Source organism: Nicotiana sylvestris, chromosome 7, assembly GCF_000393655.2.
Source record: "Nicotiana sylvestris chromosome 7, ASM39365v2, whole genome shotgun sequence".
Classification (NCBI taxonomy): Eukaryota; Viridiplantae; Streptophyta; class Magnoliopsida; order Solanales; family Solanaceae; genus Nicotiana; species Nicotiana sylvestris.
In genome coordinates this window covers 102899992-102925479 of record NC_091063.1, presented here as the reverse complement: position 1 = coordinate 102925479, position 25488 = coordinate 102899992, and the positions used below count along the sequence as shown (strand labels likewise).

Genomic DNA, 25488 nt, shown 5'->3' with positions numbered 1-25488 from the left:
GTTAGTGTTGACACTGAGGGCCAGTGTCGAGGTTAAGCTCAGGGATTGAGAATCAAGATCGAGATCAAGATCAGAGGTCGAGGGTCAAGGCGGGAATTAGGGTCAAGGATGGAGGATCATGTTCGAGTTGGGATCAAATTGGGAACATGGATGAAATCGAGGTCGGGGTGCAGGCTCGACGTCGAGGTCAAAGTTGGGGGTCGGGCTTGGGATCGTAGGGTCAGGTTCGTGTTTGGGGGCTCGGGGATGGGATCGAAGTCACTTGTCGAGCTGGGGCTTCGGGGGTCGGGGTTGGGGCCACGGTCAGGCTCATGGTTATGATTAAGGTTAGGGTTCAATGTAGAGGTCGAGGTCTCGGGATCAAGGTTAAAGTCGAGGGTCGAGTTTGAGGTGGAGTTGGTCAGTATGGAGATGTGTGGGGGGGGGGGGTTGGAGGCATGATAGTGATGGGGAAGTTTGAAATCATTCTTTTGTGAAATTTGAAAATTATTTTCCTCCACTTTCCAGGGAAGTAAGTTCTTAAGGAAAATATTTTTTAAAATATTTAAGCCAACCAAACGTGAAAAAATAGAAAAATATTTTACTTCATACCAAACAGTGCATGTATATATGCTCGTCACCTCGCACATGCGTCACCCCAACATATAGCAAACATCATTGCCTAGGGACATACCCTCTAGCCAAATCTAGGCAAGATACTTATCTCTAATGAGCGCGAATCAATACTCCAAGAATCCCTTGCCGCTTAAATCGACCTTCGAACGAGTCAAATCTAGTCAATACAACACAATTACATCAAACAAATCCATATGAATCAATTCTAAACAATAAAGCTGCAATCTTTAATTAATTACGTAAGGTCAACCAAAATGTCAATCCCGGCTCACTTCCAGAAACCCGACAAAACTCATAAATTTTGACTATTCATTCGGATACGAGTCCAAATATACAAGTGTCATAAACATCCGACTCTAAATCGGGGTTCAAATCTCAATTATTCACTTTCCAAAAATCTAGTACAATAATACCCTCAAATTTCTCTTTCAAAATCCATAATCAATATGTAATAATTCATGGAGAAACAAGATATATTATCAAAATCAAGTAGAAATCACTTACCCTTAAAGTGGTGATGAAAATCTCCCAAAAAATCGTCTCTAAGCTCCAAAACTCAAAATAGTGAAAATAAGCCAAACCATCGAAATATAGGATTTTGCGAGTGATTTTCACATCTGTGGACAATCTAGTCACTTCTACGACATCGCATCTACAGAAAAAACTTTGCAAATGCGAGATTCACCAAACTAGATAACCCCTCGCTTCTGCGCCACACAATCCGCTCCTGCGGGGCTGCTGTTGCGCCCCAAGTTCACATCTTCTCATTCGCTCCTGCGCAGCCAAGTTCGCATCTGTGAATACGTCTTAGAGATTAAGTGTTATTACGACATCCTAAGGTGGAAAATTGGGGTCGTGATATTTTTTCTCATCTTTGTGAAGACGGTAATAGTGGAGGTCATCTTGAATCTGATGATTGGGTGAATGTGAGGAACGTGATAAAGTTTCTTGCAAGATTTTACGAGCTCACCAAAAAAGTTTTAGGTTCATGTTATGTCACTTGTAATGCCAATTTTGAGGATGTATCTGAACTTTATTGTCATTTAAAAATGTGCTTAACTAGTGAGGTTGAGAATTTGAGAAAAATGGCTGAGCAGATGCAAGAAAGGTTTAAGAAGTATTGATGTGAGCCTGAAAAGATGAATAAAATAAATTTTGTTGCTTCCATCTTGGATCCACATAACAAGTTTGAATATATTAGTCTTGCACTTGATGTTTTTTAGGGAGGAAAAAGGGGAGAAAATAAATGATGAAGCGTATGCTTATATGAATTCTTTGTTTGAAGAGTATCTGAAAAGGTATTCAACAAGATCTTGTCCTCAATCTCTATCTAGATCTACATCATCTGATAGCACATCTCATACATTTAGTGGGAGTGTTATAACTGCATCATTAATGACGAAGCTTCACTTGAAAAAATAAAAGGAAGACAATGGAAGTGGGAGTGCTAAATCGAAGTTGGATAAATATATCAGTGAAGAACAACAGCCTTATACTAAAGAATTTGATATCTTAAGTTGGTGGAAACACATGCTCCTAGATTTCCTTTTCTTTCAGAGTTAGCTCGTGATGTGTTGACCATTCCAACTTCTAGTATGGTGTTGGAATGTGCGTTTAGCACCGGCGACCGCATTCTTGATTCATGTAGGAGTTGATTGACTCCTAGATACGTACAAGCTCTGTGTTCAAATTCTCTTAGAGAAGAGAAGAATTATATTAGTGTTGAAGAAGAGTGAGGATATCTTCAGGAACTCGAACTTGGTAAGCTTTAGTATTATTTTTTGTTTTAGTTCAAAATAATATATTCCATTTTTTTATATTGTATGACATATTTGATCGAATTATCTTTAGATATGGAAAATAATGGAAGCACTACTAGCAGTTGATGTATAGTTGCTACTTGAGTGGTAAGTTTAATACTCTATTTGTTTGGTGATATACTTTATTAGTTTTGTTTTTTATCATCAAAAAATTATATTCTAACGTATGATTTTATGTTATTTTTTGTTAGGTTCAAGTTCAATCATTCCTCATGCACCTAGTGTGCTAACATATTTGTAAATACTTTGAGGTGGTAGAGAATAATGAAGAAGTTCTCAATTAGAGTACAAACACTGTGATCGAGTCTTTAATGTTCATCCAAGAGGGATGACACATATGGTTTAAGGAATCATATCAAGGGTTATCTTGAGCGTCTTCCAAAAATTCGTATTTAAGTTGATTTGAGACAATTTTATGTAATTTTGAATTTGTTAGACTTAATTAAGCTTAGTGTGTTAGTCTATTAGACAATTTGCTCTTACTGAAAGTAGTAAGCATTAGCTTTTGACTGCCTTGTTGGCTTGTGGTATTTGGCACTTAACAGTGGTATTTGTTTTGCCTTGTTTGTTGTTGCCATTATGTTTATTTGTTGTGATGCTATTTATGTGTTGGTAGCGATTGATAACGCCAAACTATGCCTTATACAAAGACACACACGGACGTAGCAAATATAATCTGAGTAATTCTGCCCAAAGTCGAACCAAAGAGAATTAACCTATCAATTACTTTTGACTGATTTACTAAATTCATGGAATCAATTTTCCCCAAACTTTATAATTCACAATTGATGATATTTCTAACAACTAAAGTCTGAAAATAATTAATAGCTGAAAATTAACTATGCTTGATGTGTAAACAGTTGGAATAAGGTCTAAGATAATGGTTACCCGTTGGTGATTTCCTTGGTTGTACGTTTCTTATAGTGATGCCTTTGTTGTCTCTATCAATCAAGAACTCTCCGGCTATCATAAATCTCTCTCAAGCAATTATGATAATTTACTAGACACACTCTCTCAAGCTACGCTAGCTAGATTCACATTACCGTTCTTTTAGATTGTACCCGAGGTATTGTTATCTCTAATCCAATCTCTAAACCCTCGGTTATGACTATCGTCTATACTCCGGGAGTGATGTTGTTCAAACAACTACCTAAATATGCACTCTCTCTCAAGAAGATACATAATAAATAGGAACGGATAATTGAGGGCCCTTTCAACTAACCACAATCAAAACGCAGATGAACAAATAGAGATTAACAACCAATTCAAACGATATTAATATAACAACCAAGTCATCCCCAACGGGTTTCACCAAAACCTTAGATTAAAGAATTTAGCTACTCATGACAACATAAGAATAAACTACGAAAATATTCATAATGGAAAATTGCAAGAAAAATAGAAGAGAATAAGAACTATGATGTTTTGGGTGATCTCTCACACTTGTCCTTCTTGCAAAAATAATCTCAAAATAAACCCTCTTTTCTCTTGGGCGAGTTTTCTACATCTTATAAGGGTTTTACAAAAGTTTTCCCGAATTGACACTTTGGCCCCTTAAATTTCTGGGTTGTGAACATGCCGCCGCGGCCGCGGTGCTGACCGTGGAGAACACTAAATTCAACCGCGGTGATTGTGCTGGGCCTTTTTGTCTCCGCGTTCCTTCTCTTTTTGCTCTTTTGTGTTTGGGTACTTCTTGAATGGGTGTTTTCTTCATGTTATTGCCTCTAAACACTTCACGTTGCTTCCTCACATCTTATATCCCTTGAGAAACCAAATAGCATTAATTAAAGCATTTTGTTGGCAACTTACATTATAAAACAACAACAAAGCATGGGCAACTATGGTGTAAATAACAACTATATAGCCTATTATCAACACCCCACACTTAAATTATTGCTAGTCCTCGAGCAATTCACCACACTCCATAAAAATTCATTCCCTATGCTTTTCCCTCAACGACTCACGCCATGAACATTTCACAAGAGTTACACCTAGTAGTGAACAGCTTTTACCTCAAGAATCAAGTTTTTCGTACCCTGTAACATTTGCACTTACTCAAACCACTCTACACAATAGTCAAGATGCTCTTTTCCTTTGTGAATCACATGCCCTCACATCACACAAGAGAGTAGTTCCATATATATAATGATAGTGATAACAATTAGGAACTCAAATAGATAGAATTCGCTCACTCTCCAAAAAGAACATTCACATGCCACAAAGATGCACCATAGGCTTGCCCCTAGTGTAGTACTCGACTAATCGAGCCCCACTTAGTCTAAGATCAATATGACTTTATTTGGTTGTAATGTAGGCTAAGGGACGGGTAGGATACATTTGGATGTAGTGACTAACCTCCCTAAGCACTTTTAATACAATTACGTTGAATTTAAAAATCATCATTTTGTAAGCCAAAACTCCACCACATTTATTTAAACATCCCCATACATTAGGTGCAATTTGTACAAGCTACCACTTATTAATCACTACAAAATATATGAACTTTTTTTCGTGGTGCTTTTCTTTTTACGCTTCACCTTCTGCACCTTTTCTCTCTTTACATGGTTTCACTTGAAAAACAAAACCACCACCCCAAACTTTTGTTTTTACATAATCTCAATACCAATCTAGTGCTTAGTGAGATGGAGGAAAATTGGTTCAAACAGCAGGCTATTCAAACAAGTGGTTAAGGTTCACATTGTGGTTGCCAAAGAAATAGGCTTATAGGCTCAACGGGGTTAATTAAGATGTAATGCATTCAGGTGGGTTCACTTTATATGTCTGGCTCAACAAAGAAATGCCTATATCACTTCTAAAACCGAATGAAGCTACTATTTCACTTTGCAAACACACATGGCAAGTTCTAGGCATCAAATGTACATCATGGAATACAATGATACTCACACTCACATGGCACATGACTAACTCTGGTTTAGTTTATCAAAACATTCTCTTTTGAGTGTTCAAGTTAGGTACAAACATACAATTTTTAAGGCACTTAAACAAGATTCAACCCTTGAAGCTAAGCGCTACACTCTAGCGTCTATCGTGTTCGGGTGTAAGAACGCTAAGGGTTTTTTTCTTCTACAATTTTAAGCTCGTCACCCATTAATCCTAACCTAAAACAAAAAAATCTACCTATACCCGGTTCAAGCTAACCCTTGGAAAAGAACCGTGTCCCAAAGAAAAACCAAGGGGGAGTTACTACACTACTAAGAAATAAAAAAATCTTTTTGATGTTTTCTATAGACTAGCTTCCCTCAAGAAAATTTTTCTAAAGAATCCGTCATTAGGAAGAGTCTTTATATTTCAATTTTTTTTCTCGACTTAGTCCCTCAAGAACCCCGCCGAAAGAGATCCATCATCGGGACAAGTCACTTCTATTTTAACTTCCTAAAACAACTGTTACTTTATTTCTAAAGCAACTAACACAAAACAAAAACAAACAGATAATATTCACAAGTACAACATACAACGAAGTTTCCCCCACCCCACACTTAAAATTAAGACATGTCCCCATGGCTTGACAATATAAAGAGCAGTGAGGTAAAGAAACTTCCCTGAAGGGTCACTCTTAATCTGAAACTGTGTCTGGGTTCACATTGCAGGCGCGACCCAGTGCTCTCAATCAACCCATGAATTTCTTTTCCGACTTCACCTGTCAGTTAGCCACAGCATCCATGCGGGACCCCAAGTCAGTGACGGAGGTCCGCAGTCCAGTTATTTCCCGCTCTAAAGCATCCATCCGAGTGCTCCGGCATGGCTGTGACGATCCTGCCTCGTCCCATCTAGGAGGGGCCATGATCTCAGCAACTTCAGCAGCATCAAAATCATCCTCAAACTCAGACGAGTCATCATTACGTCGTACTGGCTCTCGTCCCTCTTGCCCAATTTTTCTCGCCCGAAAAAGGGTTATTATAGGTAATTTCCCATCAACTCGGGAGTTCTTAGGAACATTAGCAAGGCGACATATACGGGTGACAAGCGAAGGGAAGTAGTGGCCTTTGCTTAGTTCGGGCGATCAGATGAACATTTCTTCAGAGAGGACTCGGGCGACATCAAACCCTTGGTGAGTCATGAAGCAGTAGATCATAGCGGCTCATGGCCCATTTACATCGGTGGTATTGCTAGATGGTAGCAACCGAGTGGTGATGACAGTGAGCCAACATTTGGCCTCCCAAGTAAGAGACTTGGAATGTAGAGTTGTCGGTTGTGCTACCCATTTGGGCTGTCTGCAAGGTATACAGATGACCTCCAGAATTCTGTCCCAGTCAACCATCGGGCGACTAGCCATGATGTAATGATCATCACCCGTGAATGCGGGGAGGCGATACACTCTGTGGATGACCTCTATAGCAGCATTAACCGGGGTGTTGTGCACAGTCACAACCTTGTCCTCGTGTTCTGGCAGGCTTTCATAGAATTCCCTCACTAGTTGAATATTTGCTTCCTCAGGAGCCTCAAAGAAGATGTCCAACTGACACCTCCGTAGCTCATCAAACATATTGGGGCATTCCTTCACCAAAGCATTCCTGTCGATATGGACCTCATGGAGTAACTTCTTGGAAAGTTTCTAATTATACCTTGCCTCTACTTCTGCAGAGACGAATCGAGTTCTATCAAACCGTGGTGCACTGGTTTGGCCCCTAGCTCGTGAGGAACCTCCTGGACCACTAGCAGAGGACCCAGTGTTTCGTCTCTTACGGGCTGAACTCATAATACCTTTCAAAACAGAGAAATGCGTATTAGGATGAGCCTAAAATATGTGACTATGGGTGGTTACTCAGACTTCACCACACCCATGTCACAACATCTCCTTATATCACCATTGAGGCAATTTCTCAAACACATTGTGGGCAAGGCATGTTCTTCATATTCATGGCCCCAAGGGAATCAAGAAAACTTCCCCAATTCAACTATCTACTACACCCACACATTCCACACTTTTCGTTAACCATCACCCACCAACGACACCATTCCAAACATTGAAACACAACCCCTTCACCAAACATATGCTAAAAATGAAATTACACTAAAAAGAAGAAGAAGAAGAAGAACTAAACAAAACAAAATCCTATCACTAACACTACATTAGAACAACATAAACTAGCATAATGCAACAAAAACAATAGAAGGAAAGGAGAAGGGGGGTCGGAAACATACCTTGGGGGGAAGAAGATGAGGGGTGTTGTGAAGGAGGAAGAAGAAGAAGAGAGTATGGAGGGGAGGGTTATGGTTTAGAAAGAGAGATAGAGAGAGGGAAGTGGAGATTTTAGGGGGGGGGATTGTTTATTTTGATATAGGGAAGGGTTTTAAAAAAATAAAAAAATAAAATTCAGCGGACATCACCACGGTCGACGCCGCGGTCTGAGACAGAGTCTCCCGCAGTCGTTACCGTGGTCCGAGCCATGGCCGCGGTGAAAAATTGAACGTTCAGTGATTTCCGAAGTCGACGCCACGGTCTGCGGTCCACCCGCGGTCCTGGCTGCGGTCGCGATTGGAATTTTTTTTTGTTTTTTGTTTATATTTTTTACACGAAGTTACATACTGCACTTACAACACATTCGTGGATTTCCTCCCACACAGTGCCTGATTTAACGTCGCAGCACGATGCAAGTGGTTGAGCCATCACTCCTCATTCGCATACTGGGGTTTTTTCAAATTGATCACCACTGTATTCCCTTTTTCTTCAGCTATTCCAAGGTAATGTTTCAACCTTTGCCCATTTACTAATAACTTGTTTGTCCCATCTTCTGACTCAATCTCGACAGCTCCACTTGCGAACATTTGCACCACTCTAAATGGTCCTGACCATCGGGACTTTAACTTACCCGAAAACAATCTCAGCCTTAAATTATACAATAATACCTTGTCACCGGGTTTGAAATTTCTGTCCACAATGTGCTTATCATGCATCTTCTTCATTCTTTCCTTGTAGAGCCTCATGATTTCAAATGCTTGATATCTAAATTCTTCCAGCTTATGCAACTCTGTCAGTCGATTTTGTCCAGCTGCTTCGGGATCCATGTTCAATTGTTTCAGTGTCCACCAAGCTCGATGTTCTAGCTCCACAGGCAGGTGACAGGCCTTCCCAAATACCAACTTGTATGGTGACATAACTATTGGTGTTTTGAACGCAGTTCTATAGGCCAAGAGTGCGTCATCAAGCTTTTTTGCCCAATCAATTCGTGTGGCATTCACCGCCTTAGTTAGTACACTTTTTATCTCCTTGTTGGACACTTCAACCTGCCCACTGGTTTGTGGATGGTAAGGGGTAGCCACCTTGTGGTGTACATCATACTTTGCAAGCAATTTCTCGAAGGCTCTGTTACAGAAGTGAGTGCCTCCATCACTGATGATCGCTCTTGGTATCCCAAATCGGGTGAATATATTCTTTTTCACAAAACCTATCACCACTCTTGCATCATTAGTGGGCAACGCTGCATCTTCCACCCATTTAGACATGTAATCCACAACAACAAGTATGCATTTAATGCCAAATGAGCTGACGAAGGGGCCCATGAAGTCAATCCCCCAAACATCAAACACCTCTACCTCTTGAATCGGGTTCATGGGAATCTCGTGGCGACGGGAAATGTTCCCGGTTCGTTGACATTCATCGCAGCCCTTCACCCATAGGTGTTCATCTCTAAACACTGTTGGCAAAAAGAACCCGGCCTCTAGCACTTTCGCAGTTGTCATGGCTCCTCCAAAATGTCCTCCATATGCTGATGCGTGACAAGCCTGCAAAATAGAAGATTGTTCTATCTTAGGGACACACCTCCGGATCATATTATCAACCCAGATTCTAAACAAATAAGGCTCATCCCAATAATACATGCGGCAATCACGATAAACCTTTTTCTTTTGGACAGATGAAAGGTCATAGGGAACAATACCGCAGGCCAGGTAGTTTGCAAAATCTGCATACCATGGCGCTTCCTCAAGAGTGGCTGCGAGCAGCTGCTCGTCTTGAAAGATTTTCAGGATCTCTTCAACCTCGACTGATTTTTCAGCTCCTTCAAGTCGCGATAGGTGATCAGTGACTTGATTTTCTATGCCCTTACGGTCACGAATTTCGAGGTTGAATTCTTGCAACAGTAGCACCCAACAAATCAGGCGCGACTTAGACTCTTTTTTCTCAAATAGGTACTTGAGTGTTGCATGGTCAGTGTATACAATTACCTTGGAACCAATCAGATATGATCGGAACTTGTCAAACGCAAACACCACCGCCAACATCTCCTTCTCTGTCATTGTGTAATTGAGCTGTGTACCGCTTAGCATTTTGCTTGCGTAGTAAATCGGGTGCATCAACTTGTCTTTTTGCTGCCCCAAGACTGCTCCTATAACATAGTTGCTGGCATAACACATGAGCTCAAATGGGTGCTCCCAGTTGGGTGCAACAATGATAGGTGCAGTGATCAATCTCTTCTTCAGTTTCTCAAATGCCAACCTGCAATCATTAGAAAACACAAAGTGCTGATCCTTTTCAAGGAGTTTGTATAATGGGTTAGCAATTTTGGAAAAATCTTTTATGAAACACTGGTAGAATCCAGCGTGTCCAAGAAAACTTCTCACCGCCTTGACTGAAGTGGGCGTTGGTAACTTCTCAATCACGTCAACTTAGCATGGTCGACCTCAATTCCTTTACTGGACACTCGATGCCCCAGGACTATACTTTCTTGCACCATAAAATTGCACTTCTCCTAGTTTAGCACTAAGTTTGTCTCCACACATCTTTTAAGCACTTTCCTTAAGTTGTGAAGACAGTCTTCGAATGAATCTCCCACCACGGAGAAATCATCCATAAAGACCTCCATAATATCCTCCACCATGTCTATGAAGATGGCTAACATGCACCGTTGAAAAGTCGTGGGTGCATTGCAAATCCCAAAAGACATTCTCCGAAAGGCAAAGATGCCATACAAACAGGTGAATGACGTTTTCTCTCTATCTTCGGGGCTATTGATATCTGATTGTACCCCGAATATCCATCTAAGAACCAGAAGTGCGATCGCCCAGCCAGCCTGTCCAACATTTGGTCAATGAAAGGTAGAGGGAAATGGTCCTTCCGGGTGGCTATGTTCAATTTCCTGTAATCCATGCAGATACGCCACCTTGTGACTATACGAGTTGAGATCAACTCATTGTTCTCATTTTTTACAACAGTTGGACAAGGGTGACCCAATTACTATCAGAGATGGGGAAGATGATTCCCGCATCTAACCATTTGATTACTTCTTTCTTTACAACCTCTTTCATGTTTGGGTTCAGCCTTCGCTGGTGTTCCATGGAAGGTTTGTGCCCCTCTTCCAGGAGAATCTTATGCATACAGAAGGCTGGGCCGATACCCTTTATGTATGCCATGGTCCAGCCAATGGTAGTCTTATTTTCCTGCAGTACCTGTACGAGCCGTTCTACCTGGACATCTAACAAACCGGATGATATGATAACAGGCAAGGTCGAATCAGGGCCTAAGAACACATACCTGAGGTGATCTGGGAGTGGCTTCAGTTCCAACTTGGGTGGTTCCTCTATTGATGGCTTTGCTGGAGGAGTGGCCCTTTTTCTAGCTCAAGGGACTCGAACTGAGGTTCCCTTGACCACAATCCTCGGCCTTCCAGTGCCATGACCCATTCAGCTAACCCTTCACCATCCATTTCTTCTAAATTCGTTAGACATGCCTCCAATGGATCTTTTACAGTTAGGGCCATATCATCTTCTTGTAGGATTACATCCACTGCTTCCACTAGAGAGAAATTAGCATATTCACTGGGTTTCCTCATAAATTGCTGAACATTGAATATGACTTCTTCATCGTTCAATCTCATTTTTAATTCCCCAGTTTCACAGTCGATCAGTGCTCTCCTCGTGGCTAAAAATGGTCTCCCTAAAATAAGGGGTATCTTCTCATCCACCTGACAATCCAAGATAACAAAGTCTGCAGGGAACACGAATTTCCCCACTTGTACCAACACATCATCAAGAATACCAGTGGGCCTCTTCACTGTGCGGTCAGCCAGCTGTAGCAGTATCGAAGTTGGCCTAGCTCTACCAATGCCCAGCTTGGTGTACACAACCAGCGACATCAGATTTATGCTGGCTCCCAAATCACACAATGCCTTTGCAAAGGCATAATGTCCAATTGTGCATGGAATAGTGAAGCTACCTAGGTCCGACATCTTTTGAGCCATCGGTTTTGTCACTAGTGCGCTGCAGGTCTGTGTCAAAGTTACAGTGGATAGATCCTGAAAATCAAACTTCCGTGACATTAGATCTTTCATCATCTTAGCATAACCGGTCATCTCCCTCAAGGCATCCATCAAAGGAATATTCAACTGAATTTGATGCAGCATCTCCATGAACTTCTTATATTGGCCTGCCTTCTTTTATTTGACCAGTCTCTGAGGGAAGGGTGCAAGTATCACCCTTTGTGCATTGCTTGCTGGCTTCTCTCTGTTAGAATTTTCTGGCACAAGAGGGGCCACTTGTTCTGCAACTTGCTCATTCATCTTTTCTTTGCCTTTTTCCTCCTGACTCTACTCAACCACCACTTCAATAAGTTCTGTTGGTTCCTCTACCTCTAATTGAACTGGAGTGGCTGGTGTAGTGTCCTTGCTGGCTTGTGCAATTTCCTGCTCTCTGTCTAAATCTCTCCCATTCCGGAAACTTACTGCCATCAGCTGATTCGGGTTTTGGTCCTTGGAGTTTATGTTTGTGTCTACAGGCAAAGTTCCCTAAGGACGGTTGTTCAAAGCCATGGACAGCTGACCCAGCTGCGTTTCAATATTCTTTATGGCTGAATCATGCACTGCCAATTTTTCCTGCACTTTATTATTTGTCCCAATGAGTTGCTAAAGCATACCCCTGATTTCCACCATGTTGTTATCTTGCTGTTGAGGGGGTGGTTGGTATGTCAATTGTTGCTGATTTTGCTGTGCATAGCCCTGTGGTTTCTGATATGGTACTGGCACCAATTGGTTTTGAGGGTGCATACCCCCAGACTGCTGCATATTAGGCCTATACTGCTGATTTTGTTGCGGTCTCCACTGTTGTGTTCCTTGCCTCTGACCCCCATAGTTGTTAACATAATTCATATCTTCCCTTGCCCCTTGATTTTCACCTTCTCCGCTCCATGAACACACATAAGACTGATTAATACAAGCTGTACACAGTCCCCCATTTGTTGTATCAACAATGTGCACATGTTTTGTACCCATCTCATCAATCTTCTTTGTCAATATGCTCATCTGGGTCATGAGTGTGGCCATGTTCTCTGCATGCGAATTATTTGGGTCAAGAGGAACTAAATGCACTATGGGTGCTAATGTTGTACCTCTAGTCATCCACCCCAAATTTTGTGACATCTTATAGAGAAGGATTTTGCACTTAGTGAATGTTTTACTTAAAAATGCACCTCCAGCTGACGCATCCACATTTGCTTTCAAATTGTCAGCTAGCCCCATGTAGAATCTCTAGCCGAGCATCTGGTCTGGAATGCCATGGTGAGGACACTTCACTAACATCCCTTTAAATCTTTTCCAAGTTTCTTGCAAGGACTCAGAGGTTTGCTGCCTATACTGCAATATGTCATCAATCTGTTTTGCAGTCTTATTAGGCGGATAGAACTTGTTTAGGAACTGCTTGACTAATTCCTCCCAGGTGGTAATAGAGTTGATAGGGAGCGAATTTAGCCAAGTCTGAGCTTCCCCGGTTACCGAGAATGAAAACAGTAGCAGCTTGATAGCCTTCGGAGTTGCATTTGGGTCATATAAATTGACAGAAAATTCTTCAAGTGTTGTTGCGGGTCTTCAATGTGTGACCCGGAGAACAGTCCTTTATTCTGCAGTAGATGCAGCATGTTGTTGGTGATATGGAATGTCTCCGCTTGAATTGCGGGCACAGCTATGGCAGTGGCCAGATTATCAGTTGTGGGCTGTGCCCAGTCATAAAGTGCAGCTTCGGGCACAAGAGGTGCCACCCTTCTGACATTTAAGTCAGCTAGCTCATTCCTGACGTTTCCGTTGACGTTATCTATGTCACCCATGTCAAATTCGAGTTGGTGTGATTGTTGAGATTGTTGAAGTCTTTTGTTGCCATGGTTCAATGCCTTGAATGTTTTCTCGGGGTCTAAGAGTCCTTCTAGCAGTTCTCCAGTCCTCGAAGAACTTCTAGGCATACACCTCCTTTTCACTAGAGTTCAAACGTTAGAATTTCAATGAAAAGATTAGGTATAGAGAAAACTAACTACACTTAGAATTTTGGTACTTATCTCAATTGTAATTGATAAAACCGTTAATTCTCCGGCAACGACGCCAAAATTTGATAACGCCAAACTATGTCTTATACAAAGACACACACATATGTAGCAAATATAATCTGAGTAATTCTTCCCAGAGTCGAACCACAGGGAATTAACCTATCAATTACTTTTGACTGATTTACTAAATTCACAGAATCAATTTTCCCCAACCTTTATAATTCACAATTGATGATATTTGTAACAACTAAAGTCTGAAAATAATTAACAGCTGAAAATTAACTATGCTTGATGTGTAAACAGTTGGAATAAGGTCTAAGGTAATAGTTTCCTCCGTTGGTGATTTCCTTGGTTGTACGTTTCTTATAGCGATGCCTTTGTTGTCTCTATCAATCAAAAACTCTCCGGCTATCATAAATCTCTCTCAAGCAATTATGATAATTTACTAGACGCACTCTCTCAAGCTACGCTAGCTAGATTCACATTAGCGTTCTTTTAGATTGCACCCGAGGTATTGTTATCTCTAATCCAATCACTAAACCCTTGGTTATGACTCTCGTCTATACTCCGGGAGTGATGTTGTTCAAACAACTACCTAAATATGCACTCTCTCTCAAGAAGATACATAATAAATAGGAACGGATAATTGAGGGCCCCTTCAACTAACCACAATCAAAACGTAGATGAACAAATAGAGATTAACAACCAATTCAAACTATATTAATATAACAACCAAGTCATCCCCAACGAATTTCACAAAAACTTTAGATTAAAGTATTTAGTTACTCATGACAACGTAAGAATAAACTACGAAAATATTCATAGTGGAAAATTGCAAGGAAAATAGAAGAGAATAAGAACTATGATATTTTGGGTGATCTCTCACACTTGTTCTTCTTGCAAAAATAATCTCAAAATAAGCCCTCTTTTCTCTTGGGCGAGTTTCCTACATCTTATAAGGGTTTTACAAAAGTTTTTCCGAATTGACACTTTGGCCCCTTAAATTTCTGGGCTGTGAACATGCTGCCGTGGCCGCGGCGCTGACCGCGGAGAACACTGACTCCAACCGTAGTGCGGACCGCGGTGGCAACCGCGGTGAGTGTGCTGGGCCTTTTTGTCTCCTCATTCCTTGTCTTTTTGGTCTTTTGTGTTTGGGTACTTCTTGAGTGGGTGTTTTCTTCACGTTATTGACTCTAAACACTTCATGTTGCTTCCTCACATCTTATATCCCCTGTGAAACCAAATAGCATTAATTAAAGCATTTTATTATCAACTTAATTATAAAACAACAACAAAGCATGTGCAACTATGGTGTAAATAACAACTATATAGCCTATTATCAGCGGTATTTGTTAACTGTCACTGGTATTAAGTTTTTATTTGGCAGATGTTTAGTTGGACTACTATAGTTTACTAGTGTTTGATGTTTGGTATTAATTTGCCTCTGTTTTATACTTGCTATGGTAAAAATTTTATTACTGATTGTGGCATTGTGTGATGTACATGTATAACATTAGATAGGAAAGGAGAAAAAACTCACTACTATGAACTCTAAACTATACCACCTATGGTATAACATTGTGTGATGTACATGTATAACATTAGATGCACCTTCATCTTCAATACCACCTAAGCCACCGGACATTACTACAGATACTACCATGAATATCGATTCCCCTGTTACCCAAACACAACCAGGAGATTGCACTGCCAAATCCTACCTTCATGCACTCCTTTTCCATGATAGCATATCTTCCCATACAAACACCATCTCCTCCATTAAACCTAGTTCAGCTATCCTTGAAGAAACAGAGGCCCCTACTGATCCTTCCAACTTCATCCCATTAACACTTGAAGAGAAAACAAGGCTTTATGCACCATGAAAACATGCTGTTAATGTCAAAGTTTTTGGTCGAAAGGTTGAATACCAACTTCTTCGACCAAAAATTTATGCCCAATGGAAACCTGCTGAAAACTTTCCTTTAATCGATTTAGGATCTGACTTCTTTCCTTCTCAAATTCCAGAAGGAGGAAAACAAAATTCATGCTTTGCATGATGGACCTTGGTTCATCTTGAACCATTTTCTATACGTCCGACAATGGGAGCCAAAATTTATGGCTTCTGAAACAAAAATAACATCCTCACAATCTGGTTACGTCTGCCGGAATTACCAATTGAATTTTACAATGTTCAACTACTGCAAAAACTGGGAAATAAAATTAGTAAATTTCTTACAGTTGATGTTTGCACCTCCACAACAACAAGAGGCAGATATGCACGCTTATGTGTGGAGGTACCACTGGATCAACCGTTAAAACATCATCTTTTTATAGGTAGCCATAACCAAACTATCCTATATGAAGGTTCAAACATGCTTTGTATTAAGTGTGGTCGACTTTGCCATAATCAGAGGATATGTTCTTATACCGCCCCCCACAAATTCCACTACAATTACCACTCCATACACTTAGTCTACTAATGACGAATGGAAGATTGTACGGTTTCCTAAGAAAACTTCAATGAAATCAACTGCCATCACAGACGTTACTTCTTCAGCTTCTCAATTACCAGGTAAGCAGGTGAAGCCAAAAGATATTATTAACACCCCTAACAAGCTTTTGTTTAATAATCTTTCAATTAACAATCTTAATCCGCCACAACATAATATTCTTACTAATGACTCCACACCAACTGTTTTACTTAATAAAGGAGCCACGTCAACTCTTTCAACTACTAATAAATTTGACCTTTTATTAAATGGTGAAAGAGAGGATTTAAATAATTTAGTCAGCCATTTAATTAATCTTCCCTCACTAACAGACCACCTTACCCCTACGGCCCAATCACAAATCAACCAAACCCCAACACCTATCCAATTCCATGCAACTAGACACGACACCCCAACCCACATGCAAGCATTCTCACCACCAATAACCCAATCCAACACCCCTACAAACCCTAGTAAAAAACCGACCTAATCATCATAATCCTACTTCCAATGGTGGTTTTCCCTCCTCATCACGCCACAATACTGTATCTCCCATGCAAACTACTTCACAAGATACCCCACCTACTACTACTCCATTACCTCTACATCAAAATCTTTCACATCATAATACTCTACCGTCCAATTCCACCACTTCAACCTCCTCCTTGTTAACTCAGACTCCAATTCCTTTACAATCCAGGACTGATCCATTATCTAGTCTTTCACCTACAAAAGATGATGCAAAATAACTTTAATCACCTTCTTAGACACTCCAACACTCCCAACACACAGAACACTCATTGTCTCATTCAGCTCCTCAATCCATTCTCCCTCACACCTCCACATCTAATTATGGAACCCAACACCATAATATACACTGCTCAAACACCATATGCAGTGACAGAGCCATCATCTTGGCTAGAGATTACTCTTCAGAACCATGCTCTAACATTTACTATGGAGGTGAATCATCAGGAAGTGACGATCCCCATCAACAATCCAATGGACCTTGCACAAATAGTAATGAAGGAAATGACTCTAGGGACGGAGCTCTATGGCCGGTACCATTGGTCTATGATGCAAAAGTCCATATCTAGCACCATATCATCCTCTCCAGCTACCAACCCTCTTTTGGGACCCTACCCACCTTCACCCACGCTACCTTCAGATGTTTTTTTACCCACCTCCTCTCCAAACTCCAACAACACCATGGATACAACCTTACTTAGTCCCACAGAATGCCACTCCTATATTGGAACCCCTTACACCTACTCTTCTATCCCCACCACACCCTCACAATCAAGCAGAACAAAATAGGCTATTTCAAAAAGAACTCGAAGCAGCGATACTCTACAACAGGGAGACAAGACCAGTGCATGCATGGCTCGATAGAATAAAAGTATTTGTCCAGAAAGAGGAATACGAAAGAAAAATTTAAATTCATTGTCCCTCAAATCTATTGACAACATCCTTCCGTATCAGGCCAACCACCAATCTAGACGTAGGCAAATATACAATGTTACTAATGCCAACCCTACGTCTAATACCAGGCGAGAGCACTACTACAGTGAGGAACCAACAGGGCAGTCCACTGCTCATCCCAAATGATACTCATATAAATTTTATCATATGGAATTGTGGAGGAGCCTAGTCTGCTGATTTTCGACGTAACTTTCGATCCTTACTTGACTACAATCATCCATCTTTGGTTGTGCTATTGGAAACATACTACCAGGATCATCAACTTCTGAAAGAGGACTTCAATTTCACCGGACTACTTGAGGAAGCTGTTATTGGTCAGTCGGGAGGCATAGCAATTTTATGGTTTAGTGATGCACTCACAGTAGAATTAGTGGCATCCACACGCCAAGAGATTCACTGTCACATCCAGGTACACCCCTCTCCTCTAAAGTGGCTATTTATTGCAATTTATGCAAGTAATGATTTAGATAATAGACATAATTTTTGGCATAATATTATGTGCATGCATGATAATTATAAAGGACCTTGGCATATGGGGGGATTTTAATGAAATCACTCATGCCAATGACAAATTTGGAGGCAATAAAATTAATATTTCAAGGTCCAATAAGTTTATAGACTGCATAAATTATTGTCACCTTACTAATTTGGGCTATAAATGTAGTCGTTATACATGGACAAACGGTCGTCATAATCGTCATAATATTCTCGAACGTATTGATCGCTTCTTAGAAAATTATGACTTGCTTAAGCTTTACCCCAATGCACTGGTCACACATTTACCACGAACATATTCTGATCGCTGTCCACTATTATTAGAACTTCAACACTGCCCTCTCCCTCGTCAAAAAGTTTTTCGATTTGAAACTATCTGGGCTACTCATCCTACCTTCCCTTCTGTAGTCCAACAAGCCTGGAATAATAATATGAGACTACTTCCAGCAATTGATAATTTCACTGAAATTGTACAAGAATGAAATAACTCTATTTTTGGAAAAATCATTACACGTAAGCGAAAAATATTGACTCGTTTAGGGAGTATTCAGTCTTCCTCTAATTAGCCTACTAGTGTATTTTTACAAAATTTAGAAAGTCAATTAAAATCTAACTTTAATGTCATCTTAAAACTTGAAGAGAAATTTTGGAAACTCAAGTCTCGTATTAACTAGTTAAATGATGGAGATGCAAATACGAAATTTTTCCACCTATCCACTTTAAATTGCCGTAGACATAATTGTATCACTGCTCTACAAGATCAAGGGGGCAATTGGATCACTGACCCTCAAATTATGAAACTAAATATTACCAATTATTATCAATCTCTCTTTAAAACACAAAAGCTTTGCTCAAATCGACATCATCCAATCCAACCTTCCAATGTTCTTACTCTGCAGGAACAAAATTCCTTAACCAAATCCCTCCAAGATCATGAAATCATCATTGCATTACATTCTTTTAAACCCTTTAAAGCTCAGGTCCCAATGGCCTACACCCTTTCTTTTATAAAAAATATTGGCATATCATTGGTAATTCAGTAAAATACTTTTGCCATAAGGTTTTCCAAGACCAGAAGATAGACCCTAACATTAATAACACTCTCATTTTCCTAGTCCCTAAGAATAAACATGCATCTTCTATTTCCTAATATAGACCAATCAGTCTTTGTAATACTATTTATAAGCTTATTACAAAAATTATTGTCAATAAGCGTAAACCAATGCTGGAACATCTTATTAATCCTACTCAATCTAGCTTCCAGAAAAATTGACAAGCTACAGACAATGCACTTATAGCTCAAGAAATAATCACAAGATTCCAAAAAATGAAAGGTAAGAATTCTAATATGCTTATAAAATTGGATCATGAAAAAGCTTTCGATAAATTGGAATGGTCTTTCATTTATTATACTCTTGTTACCCTTCAATTTCCTCCAACATTTACTCAATTATTTATGGCATGTATCACTGCTACATCTACATCCATCATTATTAGTGGCAACCCATCTGCATATTTCCTGCCTACCAGAGGCCTAAGACAAGGAGACTCATTATCTCTATATCTGTTTATCCTTTGTCTTGAAATGCTCTCGCGCACAATCCACACAACAGTTGATTATTGCTCTTGGCAACCCATTACCCTTGCTAAAAAGGGACCTCAAATTTCTCACTTATTTTTTCCTGATGACATTATTCTCACAACAAAAATTACTCATGCTACGTGTAATTCAATTGTTCATATTCTTGCTAACTTTACCACTCACTCAGGCCAAACTATAAATTTTCAGAAATCCAATACTTTTTTCTCAAAAAACAGTCTAGTTCCAGCTAGACAAACAGTCCTCCAACTATTTCACATGAAGGAAGGGAAAACCTTTGGAAGGTATTTAGGATTTCCAATCTTTACAAAACCGTCTTCAAAAAGAGATAACCAGTTTTTGCTTGACAATTTCAAAAATAAACTAGTGGGTTGAAAAATAAATTATTTATCAAAAGCAGGTAGAACAACACTCATTCGTTCTACCCTTAACCAACTACCAAACCATCTTATGCAATATAACACAATACCTAACTCAATACTCACATCTTACTCGCTATCAACAAAATTTTCTTTGGGGCACAACTTCGCAAAAGAAAAAATTACATCTTATAAAGTGGAATACTGTTACCCAACCACTACATCAAAGCGGGTTGGGAATTCAAAATCTCTCCATTAAAATAAAGCATTACACGCAAGTCTTGCATGACAACTTTTTAAAAATCCTACTTAACTTTGGGCATAAGTACTATTGAATATATATCTACGTCCAAGAAATCTTATCAAAACAAATGTCTCATCCACCTGGAGAAACATAATGCGGGGTTGGTTGTATTATCACTTAGGGTATCAATGGAACCTTACCAATGGCAACCATGTGTATTTTTGGTCTGATCCTAGGATCAAACCAAATTTCACACTCCGTAATTGTATCAGTGGACCATTCCCTAGATATGAGGAGGCAAAACTAGTTTCACATTACTACTATAACCAGGATTGGCATTTGAAAAAATTGTCTTTTATCTTACCACACCAACTTGAGCAAAGCATCAAGGACATATATATGCCTCTATCAACAACAAACTATGATCAAATTTTTCGGTCTCTTACCTCCGATGGTATCTTCTCTGTCAAATCTTGTTACGCATCATTTAACCCTAATATCAGTCAACTTTCTTCTTACAATTGGATTTGGAAGTTGAACATTCCACCAAAAATGTCTTTCTTTCTTTGGTTAATTTCCCATAATAAACTTTCCACTACTGCATACCTTTCCCATTTAGGTATTTTAGCATCATCTATATGTACACAGTGCCATTTGGCACCTAAAACAATGCAACATATATTTTCCGCTGCCCTAATGCAATCCCATTATGAAAATATCTTAACATGTCGCTCCCACTTTCGTGCACTAACACACCTCCAACAGATCCTACCACTTGGTTGTATGACATTATTCACACTTATCAATCATCCAACCCCTATCACATCACATCTACTACATTCATACCTTTGCCCTAGGGCATATTTGGCTTCTACGAAACAAATACAGGTTGGAAAATAAAAGACTTCCCTTTAAATATTCAATTACTTATTAATATTATAGCTGAATATTATTACTTAACGAGTCACAAACAGAGAAAAAAGGATTTCCAATCCATACCTCTATATATTAAATGGCATCCGCCAACTGAAAATTACTATAAACTAAATATAGATGGCTCTAGTTCTTTTTCCCATAAACAATATAGCATTGGTGGAGTATTTCGCAGCCACCAAGGTAGTTGGGTTCTGGCTTAGCAGGAAACTCTAAACAAGGCATCATCATACAAACAGAGCTATTTGCACTCCTCATGGGATTGAAAATAGCGTTGCAAAAGCATTTGACATCACTTGTAATCGAAACAGATGCCCAACAACTCATAGGTATGTTTCAAATCACATCTATGCATTATACTAACATTATCAATGATTGCAGGTTGTTACTTCTATGGTTGGGTAGTCCACCCATCCAGCATATATATAAGGAGCAGAATTGTGTTGCTGACAGTTTAGCTAAATATGGATCCAGGAGTGCCGGGTCTACCTGCACACTTTTTGCACAACCACCACCTTTTGTTACACCTTATCTCCAGCAAGATCAACAAGGCATCCAACAAAGGAGACTTGTACCTGTTTCAACACAATCGCTCCCTACTACAACTAGTAATAGTATTTGCAATACTAATGTAATATATACTTATGACTTAGTACCTATTAGTGTTCCCCATGAGGGGACACCTATAATTCCTATTATGTATATTACTCTAGCTATTATGATGCCTAGGTTGCATCACGTTTGATGTATTAGTACTTTCTATCTATAATATTTGTTCTTCCTTTTGACCAAAAAAGAATTGTGGCATTGTGCACTATGGCTTTTCTGGTGTTGCCATGATGGCCCTCTACATTATCCTTTGATTTTTATTGAGATGCAGAGAAGAAATTTTAAAATTCCTTTCAGCTGCAGGTAATGATGGCAAAATGGTTAAAGAAAAACAGTTAATCACCCATATTATCCACTAAAATATGAGTTGGATAATAAACTTTTTAAAAACGGGTCAAATTTGAATAATATTCATATTACCCATTTAGAAAATGGTTAACTAATGGGTAACCAATGGATAACTAATGGGTTTAACTTTCACATTTGTAAAGCCTCAAATTGAGGGTTCCTCAAGTTTGGGAAACTAGGAATTCTCCCAAAAGTGATCATATTCAAGAAGCCATGGATAATATGGTATCCGTCGGTTAACCCATTTTTTATCCGTATTAAATATGGGTTGGATCGAATAATTTATCTATTTTTTTATTATCTGTTTTCGATCCAAAATATATCCGACCTACCCGTTTGCCACTCCTAACTGCAGGGAAAGCCACCTTTATAATAGCTTTCAGCTTGAGGGAACCACAAGCTCTTGTTTATGTGAGTTCATATTGTTGTTGGTTTGCTGGAGCTTTCTACTTTTTGCCCTTTGTTAAAAGATTATGTGTGAATTGTATCCAGAGGCATGTTACCTTTTTTTTAATGTCGTACTAAAGGTTCTTTATCTCCTGGGCTGGTAATTCTTCTAGAACACTGTTCTTAAATATTAAAGGAATATTAACAATACCCACCAAGTTTGTCGGATAGTGCTTTCCTATTTCAATATGGTGTTAAAAACGTTTTTAGCAAAAAAATAAAGAGTTGAAAACTGTTATGGCCAGCTATGTTTAAATTTTTAAACTACTGCAAAAAATTATTTCAGTTTAGTTTGGTTGGATACCGAAATTATATCGAACCAAACAAAAAATACTGAATTGCTTTTGTACGGAATTTGGTATGCACAATTAATTTATCGAATACCAAAGTACCGAACTGTAGTTCTTAAATACCGCACCAAAGTACCGAACGTTCATCCCCACTTTTCAGGTATATCGGTTAAGGAATCAACTTTAAAAACATCAAATATCAATCAGCATAAGAAAAATACAACTCTATGCCTGCATGTCAAGAATACATGTCAAAATCAACAACATTACAGTATAATTATCAAATACACATAATCTCAGCACATTTATAGTGCCTGGCATAAGTACCCATCAATTATACTCTCAGCACGCTCACGGTCCCTGGCATAATTTTCCTAAATCATCACATACACACACTCATGTCACGACCCGGATTTCCCACCCTCGGGAGTCGTGATGGCGCCTACTTGTGAAAGCTAGGCAAGCCGCGTAATATAGAATCCCTAACTCATTTATTTAGCCGTTTTAACAATTTAAACTAACATGTGACTAACAGTGAAATATTAACGATAAATAGATACAAGCAGAAGACTTAATCTGATAAATTACCCATAAACAGTACGACAATGCCAACGTACATCTCTACCCGGAATCCGGTGTCACAATATCACGGACTGTTTATGAATACTACATACAAATATCTAAAAAGAAAGTAAAATCTGTCTCGGAAGCAAAGGGAAACTGAATACACATAAAGATAGAAGAGAACACCGGGTCTGCGGACGCTTACCTCGGGATCTCTAACTGGACTGAAGGCAGCCACCCAATGCTATGGTCCAAAAGCTGCCGCTCTGGGATCTGCACATAGTGCAGAGTGTAGTATCAGCACAACCGATCCCATGTGCTGGTAAGTGACTGGCCTAACCCCGACGAATTACTTACGAGGCTAGGACCAGACTAACAAATAAACCTGTGCAGTTATATAATATGTAGTAGAAAATAAAACAGAATAAACAAGTAAAGATGGGAGGGGGCACATGTTGTGGGGGGAACATCAGTACCAACAGTAAATTAAGAGAAAAAGCATAAGAACAATTTAGAATTTACAGCAAAACAATAAGGAACTCGTAACCAATCTGTGAACGCTTCATATTATCAATTGTTGTGGCGCGCAACCCAATCCAAAAACTTAATAACTCTGTTGCGGCGTGCAACCCAATCCATATCATTTATCACTGTTGTGGCATGCAACCTGATCCAATTATATTATTGTTGCGGCTTGCAACCAGATCCAAATATAATACTATTGCGGCATGCAACCCGATCCAAATATAATATTGTTGCAGCGTGTAACCCGATCCAAATATAATATTGTTACGGCGTGCAACCCGATCCAAATATAATATTGTTGCAGCGTGCAACCCGATCCAATTATAATATTATTGCGGCACGCAACCTGATCCACATATACAGTTCAACACCAATCACAACAAGAGTCCCGTCAAGGGACCAATAAATAAACAACACTATCCCGGCAAGGGAATCGGCGGTATAAGTAAATACGTACCGGCAAGGAAAATCAGCTATAACCAAACTTGTTCCAAGATCTAACTACCTCAACCAGCACCAATACTCAATCATAAGTAATTTCCATGAGGATAATCATAATCCTTGTCCAACTCAGAGAATCAACAATTTAGGCATTCGTAGTATTATTTAGAAGACAACAAAAGTATAGATACTCATCACCATGCCTATACGTCGTACTCACAAGTAACATGTAGCAAATAGAACTCAACTCCTAATCCTTCAAGCTAAGGTTAGACCAAACACTTACCTAGAACTTCCACGGCCAACTCAAGCCTCAAACACCGCTTTTCCTTTAGAATTCGCCTCCAAACAACTCGTATCTAGTCCAAACTGATTTAACAACATCAATAAACGCTATACAATCCAATTCCAATGCTCAATTATAGAATTCCCATCATTCTTCCCAAAAAGTCAAAAATCAACCTCGGGCCCGCTTGGTCAAAACACGAGATTCCGACCAAAACTCGATCACCCATTCACCCATGAGCCCGAATATGTATTTAGTTCCAAAATCTGACCCCAAATCGAGGTCTAAACCCCAATTATGCGAAAAGCCCTAACTCTACCCAAATCCCTAATTTTCTGCCCTTAAGAACATGATTTAGGCCTAGAAATCTAATGGGTGTTAATAAAAATTGAAGAAAATGAGTCTAAGATTACATACCTATGGATTTGTAGTGATGTTCCCTTTCAAAAATCGCCCAATTTGGAGTTTGGAAGAAGAAGTTATGAAATTTTGGTTAAGTCCTGTTTTGGCTTTGGTTTTAAAATCACTGGACAGGCCTTCATCGCGTTCGCGATAGGCCTGTCGCATTCGCGATAGGCCTGTCGCATTCGCGATGGGTCAGGCTTAGGCAACCTTCGTGTTCGCAGAGTTTCAACTCCTAGAGCCTTCGCGTTCGCGGGCCAGTGGCCGCAATCGCGT

At 39.6% G+C, this 25488-nt stretch overlaps 1 protein-coding gene across 1 annotated transcript; it reads right to left on the bottom strand.

Annotated features, from left to right (window-relative positions):
* Positions 1 to 10972: 10972 nt before the first annotated feature.
* LOC138873546 (uncharacterized) lies at positions 10973 to 11800 on the bottom strand. The gene has a single exon (XM_070152016.1). The coding sequence runs from the start codon at positions 11798 to 11800 to the stop codon at positions 10973 to 10975; it is 828 nt and encodes a 275-aa protein (XP_070008117.1).
* Positions 11801 to 25488: the final 13688 nt, after the last annotated feature.

Excerpts from the sequence above, each read along its gene's own strand:
- LOC138873546 (XM_070152016.1), bottom strand. The coding sequence starts at position 11,800 with ATGGAGATGCTGCATCAAATTCAGTTGAATATTCCTTTGATGGATGCC.